Source organism: Aegilops tauschii, chromosome 1 (genome assembly GCF_002575655.3).
Source record: "Aegilops tauschii subsp. strangulata cultivar AL8/78 chromosome 1, Aet v6.0, whole genome shotgun sequence".
Lineage (NCBI taxonomy): Eukaryota > Viridiplantae > Streptophyta > Magnoliopsida > Poales > Poaceae > Aegilops > Aegilops tauschii.
This window is the reverse complement of record NC_053035.3, coordinates 288,326,682-288,337,072: the sequence shown is the minus strand read 5'-3', so window position 1 is coordinate 288,337,072 and position 10,391 is coordinate 288,326,682. Positions and strand designations below refer to the sequence as shown.

Here is a 10,391-nt window from a genome sequence, read left to right as displayed (position 1 = left end):
TAAGGTAAATGAAAACCTTTGATTTACCTTACCATCAGTTCTGTCTTATCTCTGTGCCTCCTCTAGCCATTTCATAATTGGATATCGTCATTCAAATCTGTTATGACAACTATTTGGTAAGCAGGGATTCGAATCAAACAAAAAATACCAACTCTAAGTGTGATGGATAGTATCTGGTGCCTAATTTCATGGTATCTTTCTTGGCGCCTACCACAGGAAAACCCCTCCTTGTTTTGGGAGGAAATCAAATGAGTAAAGGTTTCTGCCGACTCCCCTCAAGGAACCACTCACTACTCAACTTGAAACCACGGACCTACCTCCTGCTTTTGACTTTCTTCTTTGTCCCAATTCATATCGAGCATGTCTTTCTCCATCTATAGATAGAGAGAATATAGGATAGGGGCGCTCAAAGCAAATAGGATTCTGTATCTAATACTAATAGGTACTAACCGCATTCAAGATTGACTTGACCTCTTATTTTGGATAGGCAGAAATGCTTACGCCCTAGGGGTTTAAAGGGCCCACTCCCTTTGGTTGACTCATCAGGCTCACCACCTTTTGGAGCTCATCCAACAGTCAGTCTACTTAATCATAATCATAATCAATCCATTGCTATTGCTATCTATCGCCATACCCACAAGAGGGTAATTTATCCAACTCCCCGTGCGAAAGCAAGTCCCGCGTCAGCAGTGATTCGAGTTGTTCCTTGAGAGCAGGCTTATGGCAATCCAGGTAAACATAACAATATGAGAGAGAACTCCGTTCGGCTTATAAGTACTCGATTGAACCAATTGTTTTTTCATTTCCTAGTAGGTCACCTTGGGCCAGCTGCTGACTTTCTAGAAAGAGACAAGGAAGTCGATTCAACATAAGGGAAGAAAGCATATTTTAGGTTTACTCCTTCCATGTCTAGTAGGAGTGCGTGCTTCTTATTGCCTTTTGAGCAGTAGTTGTATACATTCCTCACTCAGTCTAATTAATTATCTTTCTAACTACCCAAATACCAAGGGAGGTTTATGAGTCGTATCCTCCTTACGAGATAGCGGAAGTAGCATTAGCAGGAAAAGTAAGCTCCTTTTCAAGCCTTCTCTTTCGTAACCTTTGATTAGTTCCTTAGATGCCCTTAGCAAGAATGATGCAGGAGCAAGAAAGTCTATTTCCTCCACCTTTCAAGAATCTCGCTATTAAAATAGCACAGTATAAAATGCAATCCATAAGTCATGCTGGTCAATCAATGACAATGATAAGCTCTATAAAAAAAGAGTCTATTGCTCTTCGACACGTTTTATATCTACTTCAGTCATGCTTTATTGGATTTATCTGACGCCAAGGAGGAAGGAATAGAGATTAGGATCCTAGCCTTGTTCCGTGTGAAGTTCCTAAGAGAGGTTACAAAAGAAAGGGATGCTCAAACCAAGGATTTGGAGTCTTATTAGTGCATCAATCTACAGAAAGGTAGGGGGCATACCTGTGTGAAAATGGAGTGTAAAGCATATTCTAGATATTTCACTTCGAATTTCTTCCTCTTAAAAAAGTCAAGTCCGCAGGGTTCCCTAAATTCCCCAGGAATCAAGTGGGACCGGGAGATCGTTGTTCATTCGGTGGTTGGCCCTCCCCCTAATAAGTACCTACCAAGAATTGGGCTAGTTAGTTCAAGCGGTACCGAATCACAAAGAACAGTTAAGTTTTCTAATTCATCTATTATTCTATTTTTTGCATTTCTAGAATAGCATTGGAGCCGGGACACACATTTTTGCCCGAGTTCCAACAGCAAACCAAATACGTTATCGTGGAAAACGAGTTTCGCCAACACAGAAGAGTTTGTGTGCTTTTTATTTTCACATGTGTTTCACATATGTGATGGTTGGTTGGGAGGGTACGGCAAATGACTCCAGAATCTTTCTGGATACAACCACTGAACCGGAAAATGGCCACTATCGTCACCGAGAAAATACTATCTTGTGGACTCAGGCTCTACGTTTATGCCTTAAGGTCTTTCTTCTTACCGTGGGGAGCGGTACCACTTGCGTGATTCTAGAGAAGAAGGCGGTGTCCCGACCACAAGGCGGTTAAATTCCACTGGTGCTTGCTAGCCAGTCTAGAACGACTCGAAGACCGTGGGAAGGTCTTCACGCTACGCCGAAGACGACGATGACTCCATACCGGGTGGTAATACACAGGTATAGGATTTCCTGTAATGATGTGAAACTGTATATTTCAGAGAAATAGCTCAGTTCGAGAGGAAGGCGGAAATAGTTCTGGTTTTATTAACCTGATTCCTATTCATTTACCGGTAAAGGAAGGAATTCTTATCTATTTCTCGAGGCAATTATACTCATATCGACAATATGAACTGCATGAGAATTAGCATATAGAAAGAAAGCTTTACCGAATACAGGTCTAGTAGGTATAGAGCCGTAAGCGTGGTGGGGGTGCCGGTGCTTAGGCAGATGCCCCATTGTTCATGATGTTGCAATGAATCCAGTGGATCATCCTCATGGAGGAGGTGAGGGGCGCACGAAAGGAGGTAGACCTTCGGTGTCACCTTGGGGAAAGCTCACCAAAGCAGGATTTCGGGCAGTAGTAGGGGTGGTGAAACTTTAGGTGTCAAATGCCACCAATTTTTCTGCTCAAGTTAGAACGTAGTTTTTCGAAGTGAATTGGCCAGTTCCTTTTAAAAGGAGACTGGTTTATTTTTATAAGCGATTGGCTTCACTTTAGATTTGTTATCTTAATTTCTCTTTTATTTATGGGTTGTTATTTATTATTTCGATTTTTGATAAGCGAAACGAATCCAAGCCCGACAAGTAGAATTCCATTCGGTACCTTTGGGGTTTTCTTTTTCCTTCTGGATGACGACGTCACCACGTCTCCTTATTGTTATTGCGATGGTGACGAGGAACAAAGGGCCGGGGAGATCATCGATATTACCTCTAGCCCGGAGCCAGAGGGGGTCGTCGACACAACGCCAACCCTGGTGGTGGGGCACTTCGAAGGTCTGGAGACCCTCCTTGAGATTCCCCCTTTACCAGAAACGCCACCCGCAGGTCCTTCCTTAGCTCCAGAAGAAAGGGAGCAAGCCCCTGGCCTAAACCTCGATCCATCCCAGAGTAGCCGCCGGCTGGACGGCGGCGAACAGGGGGCAAACTCCTCAAAACGAAGTTCTACTTTGTCTTTGGAAGAATCGGACTCTAAGTTTAAAGTAGGAGTAGAGTCTTTAGAGGCTCGCTTAGAAGGAATAAAGATAAAAAAGCAACTGCAAGTGTTCAGGGCTTCTCCTTTTGAGACCGCGAAAGCAGAGCTGGTTATGTCCATTGGGGAAAATTCCCAGTTTCGTGTGGGACTGCTTTTGTCTTTGGATGTCAAATGCCCCTTGACGGGCAAACGGGAGGCTCTCGAAAAGACGATAGAGGCCATCTTGAAATGCCAAGGGAAGCCCACAGACTCCCTAGCGTCTCTACTGGACCTAAAATGCGATCTCGAGGACCCCGAAAAACTCGAGACCGCTCTCCATCCATATTTAGGACGGTTAGGGCGATTTTTTAAGAAATAAAAACCTTCTGTCGATTTATCCACACTTCCATGACTTCTAGAGGAAAGCTAACTGCTTGCTGGCTGGGAGCTGTATGAGCGGTAACGTCCACGTACGGCTCCGTGAGAAGGTGGACGGAAATGGCCTTGTTGTACCTCACTCCCGTCTTCAATGGGGTCTTCTCTTTTTTTAGGAGAGTATGCCAATATGATCTTAATGAGGTGCGGGGCTTTGCATCTGACATTCGTTGGGCTTTCCTCTGCGGGAGCCCGCGTCCCGGCCTTTTTGTGCAATAAACCCTTCCAGCCGAAGACTAGTGATAGGTGGTCCCGCGGAGCTTTCGGAGAAGGGTAGCCTAGTGTGTACGCACAGCAATGAACCGCGGCGAACCCTCAGACGACCCTTCTAAGATAAGGGGGAGATCCTCAGTAGTGGTGACCCTTTGACTCTTCCACTGACTTATATATGTACCGAATGCTCATACGGGAAAGTGAACTCCTGGGTATGGAACCAGGGGGGTTGCTCCGAGAAAAAAATCCTTTCTTTCTCATCCACTCTAGGGGGTGCGGACACACCTGCGCGGATTACAGGTGACGGTTACAAGAATGGCGGGGAAGTGAAGAGTACCCGATGACATTCAGGGATGAATGTAGACCCATCGGGCGGGGACAATCATTCCGGTCCTGGGAGAGGTGGCGGCACCAGTCTGAGCTGAGGGAAGCCAGCCAATTGAGTCACTAAAATGACCGCAGGAGGCGCCCCCTAACCCAGCTTCTCGGAGCTGCTATTGCGAAATACGGCTTCCTTAATATCCAAATTTCAACAAGGTGGCTGGGCTGCTCGCCTTCATACAAAGGCGACCGGGCCTAGATTAGATGTTCGCCTTTTTATAGAATAGAAAGAGAAGGTAAAGGGGGGGTTTGGAGATTCTTTCAAGAATGCATGGCTTCCTCCTATTCCGCTTCAACAGAAGCCCTTAAAATCCTGCTGCTATGGCAGCAAGGGTTATCCATTTCATAGGCGAGGGTGGGGGAGAAGCAAGCCGAACCTCTGATCGACCCGGACACGTCAAAAATTCTCGGCGCCGAGAGAAAGACGAGATTCAGTAAGTAATTCAGTGAGTGCTTTCTTTTATAAGAGCGTCGGCTTGGAAGAAGAAAATGAAATACGAACAACCGCGCTGGTTGTAATAGATCGACTTGAATGCGTCTTCTTGCTCCAGCATTCAAGTTCCATTTCAAGGGAGGACGACGTACCATGATACTTTCTGTTTTGTCGAGCCCTGCTTTGGCCTCTGGTTTGATGGTTGTACGTGCTAAAAATCCGGTACATTCCGTTTTGTTTCCCATCCTAGTCTTTTGCGACACTTCTGGTTTACTTATTTTGTTAGGTCTCGAATTCTCCGCTATGATCTCCCCAGTAGTTCATATAGGAGCTATTGCCATTTCATTCCTATTCGTGGTTATGATGTTCAATATTCAAATAGCGGAGATTCTTGAAGAAGTATTGCGCTATTTACCAGTGAGTGGTATTATTGGACTGATCTTTTTGTGGGAAATGTTCTTCATTTTAGATAATGAAACCATTCCATTACTACCAACCCACAGAAATACGACCTCTCTGAGATATACGGTTTATGCCGGAAAGGTACGAAGTTGGACTAATTTGGAAACATTGGGCAATTTGCTTTATACCTACTATTCCGTCTGGTTTTTGGTTTCTAGTCTGATTTTATTAGTAGCTATGATTGGGGCTATAGTACTTACTATGCATAGGACTACAAAGGTGAAAAGACAGGATGTATTCCGACGAAATGCCTTGGATTCTAGGAGGAATATAATGAACAGGACTATTTCTCCTTTTGGCCATAGCCATAGAAGAAGCTTCTCCTCCAAAGCGGTGGGAGGGGAATCTCAGGATTCCTATGACCCTGCTTATATCGATTCTTTAAGAGCTCATTTAGGGTTTTTCCCGGGTTTGGTACCAAATCTGGATAAACTCCTTTCGGTTCTTATACCTGAGGAAATTCTATTTCTGGCTTTTCGCTTCCCGCGGGATGCGAACATGTTTAAATTGCCCCTAAAGAATATCCAAAATATGATTAAAGAAGCGATGGAGGAGGAAAACAGATACAAGCCTCCGGTGGAAGGTTGTGAAGACCGTCGTATGACTCCGGAGGAAAGGAAAAAATTGCTTGAAGCATTTTCTTTCCTATGGGATAAAAAACAATGAATTGGAACTATTGAGTGGTGTAGGTATCCATCTTAGCAAATAGAGATATCGAGGCCCACCAACCTACTACTTGTTGGTTTGGTGGGGAAAGAGGAGTGGGTATGAGGGCTTCTTTCACTTTTGAAGTTCAAGTGTCTTCTCTTCAAGAGAATAGAGCATAATTGTAGGATTATCTGGATATCAGTGCTTTTATTCAATTCCCGAGACACTCTTCAATGATTGAGGAGATTCCTGAGGCAGTCTTAGTGCTATCGTCAGGGTCACCAGCCTACTGTACCCCTTATTCTGGCTTAGCCTTGCTTAAACAGAAGAGGCTTGGTTAGCATCCTTTCTATCAGGTGCTGTTCTTTGCTACCAACAATTCTTTAAGTACGCGGTGAAGTAAATAATAGTGCACTTGCTGACAGTAGAAGCCCCAAGAAATCTCATAGTATAGGCCGATATCTTTGTGCAATGTCATTTACAAGCTATGCTCCAAAGTCTTGGCAAATACGCTGAGAGAAGTACTGGATGAGATCATTTCCGAGGACTTATTAAATAGGGGTGCTTTTTCTACGAATATAATCAATTCCATAATGCTATCCGCTTTGACGAAGCAAATCAGATGACGGGCGATCTACGCCTCGAAAAGGAGAAGAAGTGGTTCTCGATACTGAGCAAAAAGTCACTTTCGATGCAGAAAGTAGGAAACCAAGGAAGCAGGCATTGGCAAAGAGTGAATCTTTATCCGATCCTATAATGGCTCAATCCGATCCAACAACGGTACTTCCAAAGGCTCCTCGGCTAAGAAAAATAATAGTTGTATTGGCAAGGAATGAAAGGTATTTTCTAATGCTATCCGAAGACGAATCGGAATACAGAACCGGAAGCCGTAGCCCAGAACCTTTAGCTTGAGCGGAAGGGGAGGAAACCAGCTATTCGAACTGGTGGGTGGGTGGATACCCTAGTGCTTATTGCTTTGTCGGAGCAGGGGTGGAGAGGGATTCATTAGTTTGACAACACAAGGGTGTCATGTGGAGAAAGAGAATTGAACTATTCTCCGGGTACTAGTACCGCTTAAGCCCAAGCAAGTGAAGAAATCCTGTAAGATGGACTTGATTTACTTTCCTTTCCAAGACCTATACCATATGGTTTGGGTATACCACTATCACCCATCGAAATGAAACACTAACCTGCCCACGACCCCCTATACCGGATACCTTTGCTTTGAAACCAATGACTAGTAGAGGATTTCGAGGAACAACAGCAAAGGGAAGTAGGGATGGGCTTTCCTCGGATTAGTTTTTGGATTTCGCTGGTCTTGCCAATGGTTGTTATTCAAAAGAAGGGTTCGCACCGGCAAAGAAGAATATATTTTCTAGTTGTAGCTTTCGAGGAGAAGAAGGATTGAATCAAAGGGACGAGCAAAGGCAAAGCAATGGCATGTTTGGAATTCCATAGAGGAATCCCCAAGCAAAGGCCAGGACGCTAACGCTAACGCTATTGATATTCCTAGCGCTTGTTTTCGTAGGATGCCAAGGACTCTTGCTTGAATACAACTAGAGAATTATCAAAAGAATACGACTAGCTCTTTACCGCGGGGATGCGTTGAGAGGAATCAATTGTTTAACCCGGTGACCGGATAGGAGCCATGACTATGTGGGTAGCATTATCAAAAGAAGGAAATTCTCAACGCTCTAAATTTCTCTATTTTGATTATTTTTTTAGGGATTGCGCCGTTACTGTACCTGCTTTCGCTATTGCTGTTCTGCTTTGCCGTTATCCGTCCCTTTTTTAGCATAATAGGAGGGTGCCTTTTTAGCGCAAGACGATGAAATAACAACCTAAGCTTATCGGCATTAGCAAATTGAGAAATCGAATAGATCCCCGGCCGTTGGATAGGAGCACTGCCGTTACCGTGCTTAGAATTGATGAAATTGGATTTCTTACAAAACCCAGGATCTTCCTATTCGTAGTTTTCTTACAAAACCCTGGATCTTCCTATTCGTAGGTGGTATACAACTACCCCTATCCCTATTGTTTTGATACATGGCGTATTGGCTTTTCGTTTTTCTAGCTAAAGATCCATCTTTCCTGGATTAGTGATTACTTCAATCCATACCCCTATGGAATAACAAAAAGCAAGGGCAGAGGGACCTGGATCCGGAACCATACAATAATTCGTAGGAACCCACACCGGATAGAGGGTCGTCCCTTCCTCTTAAGAGGTGTAATTCTGTTTGGGGATGACATTAGATAATCCGAATCATAGTCCTCGCGGGAATGGTCGCAAAATACGAAGGAGTTTTGTTGTCGAAGCTGGGGATCTAGATAGGTACCGATCTCGGTGGGGATTTTCCTATTTTTCTATGAAATTTGTTTCATTTTCTCTCGAAAAAAGCCAGTCCTTAATTAATGATAGGGAAGGAAGGAATTGCTCTTAGGCTTGTGAGTCTTTTTATCATATGGATGGGTCGTACAACCCTTACATGGTCTCTTGGCATGAAATTGGGTACTTTTCGTCTATGGCGAGATGGAAGTTATCTGCAAAGAATGCCAACTTAGGACCGTCAAAGTGGAAATTGTATCAACCCGCCGAAACCGCTCTTTGGAATGGAATGCATAGTATTGTGCATTGGAATGGAAAAGTCGAATAATCAAGACATGGATCTAGTATCAACATGACCCAACTTCCATTCTCATGACCCAACTTATTCAATCACTTCCATTATCTTTCTATTGCTACAAATCGAGAACAAAAAACATCCCTCGGAATTCCTGTTCGATAGGAAAAAATAGCTCTTCAACCAGAAATAGCAAGCAACATGTTTTTCTTCTCTCTTCCGGGCACACACCCTATCGGGTGACGCCACTGACAAACACCCTAAAGGGGAACACAACACTTCCTATAACAGAAAAAGCAATATCTGAAATCTTTAAGCAACTAAAAAAGACGTATACTAAAAGATATGTGTTGAAAAGGGATGGTCAATAACAAGATGAACCCAATGCCCAATCTTCCCAATAGTATTCCTTAACTCTTGAATTGATACACTTGTTCATGGCATCTATTCTCTATCTTCACTTTTCACCTTCTCATCCTTAAACTCAGTAATCTGTTCCTCCTAGACATCCTTCTGCGTACAAAAACAGAAGAAGAAGCACGGGCATAAATCAATAGAATAGTTTAGTTTTAGAAGTCTTTTTTGATTGGTATATCAATCATGGTTTATAGGGAAAGAGTTAGAATAGGAAAGCTCTGTTAGTTACTAATGTTTGGGTTTTTGTTTACGGCAATAGTAGGTTTCTTGCTTGTCATATTTAGAATATAAGCATCAGTTACATTTGACGTCCAGCCTTTTTATAGAAGAGAAAGGGAGGTTAAGGGCAAGGGCGCAGCATAATATATAAGAAAAACTTGATCTTTGAGGGGAAATTTTTCCAACTAGACCGATAAATGAGAAAAAGTACCAGTCATGCCAAGAACCAAAGGCGCCAGCTTTCATTGATATATATACCGTATCTTTTAGCTGAAAAATCTATGGATAAGAACCGGCTCTGGGAGGAGGGGTGGCGCGACAGAGCAATGAAAAACTGGGATCTTTCCTTATCTTCGGTCGTGACGCCTTTTCCTTTTGTATGAGAAAGCGCTACAAAACATCCTTCTCGCGGGTTATCTCCTACTCAAGCAAGCTCTCTCCTATTCTTCATCCACCAACTAGCAGGAACGTAGGAGCACAAGAGGGTCATCATCTTCTGAAATGATTGGCTTTCGATCTGCTTTCCAAGAGGTGGTTTCTGACATGACCAGAAAGAGTGGAATTCTTGTTAGGATTGGCATGTCAAGTTGCTTTCTTGGACCCTAATATAAACCACCTTATCCTCACTCAGATTGTTCTTTTGGACTGAGCAGAAGCACGACCTCTATCTAACGTTTTCTCTATCCCTTCTAATCTCTCAATGGCATTTCCATCTCTCGATTCAATCAATCAAGTAAGTCCGGATGACACTTGTCTTTATTTAGTGTTTCCCCGGCTATTCAGCCATTACTTGCATCTCAGGTTCTTTGTACCCTTTTTTAGTGCCATGCACACTGAGGTTTCTGGCATGATCGAATCTTTTGAGAATATCACTTATTACGTTAATTTCTTCATCTTGATGTACTCAATCCATTCAAATTCCATAATTCCAATGCTATAATCCCTATATTAATATCAAGTAAGAAAGCATCAGTCCTCTTATTTTCTGTCTTCTATGAAAGAATGTAGCTCGCTCTTTCAACCCGGGGCCCCCTCTGGGGAACTGTTTGAGTTTTAGCATCGACCCCATTTCCTTTTGATCGTATTACGCTTGACTCGCTGCAAAACATTTCGCTTTCTGCGCCACGCCCGTACGTGGTTTACACTCCTTGCCTTTCATCTGACTTTGCCATCGGGCAATTGTTTGTTTTCAACTGGATTGGATTCTGAACCAAGAAAGATAGGCAACTTTCACTTGAAAGAAAGGAGCTTCAGAACTCTTGTATTCCACCGAATAAGAATAAGAATAAGAGCAAGAAGGGGCTATCTTTGTGAAGGGACCGGCACCAGAAAGTAGATCATATGGCCTTTCTTTCGCCAAAATCAAGTAAAGCCCCGGCCCAAGAAAT

At 43.4% G+C, this 10,391-nt stretch overlaps 1 protein-coding gene across 1 annotated transcript; it reads left to right on the top strand.

The window, feature by feature from the left end:
- The first annotated feature begins 4,473 nt into the window (after positions 1-4,473).
- Positions 4,474-5,779, top strand: LOC141039330 (NADH-ubiquinone oxidoreductase chain 6-like). The gene has a single exon (XM_073506685.1). It carries the CDS (start codon positions 4,736-4,738, stop codon positions 5,762-5,764), a length of 1,029 nt encoding a protein of 342 aa, XP_073362786.1. The 5' UTR covers positions 4,474-4,735; the 3' UTR covers positions 5,765-5,779.
- Positions 5,780-10,391: the final 4,612 nt, after the last annotated feature.

What these genes read in the sequence shown, in the direction of transcription:
- LOC141039330 (XM_073506685.1), top strand. Translation starts at nt 4,736, where the DNA reads ATGCGTCTTCTTGCTCCAGCATTCAAGTTCCATTTCAAGGGAGGACGA.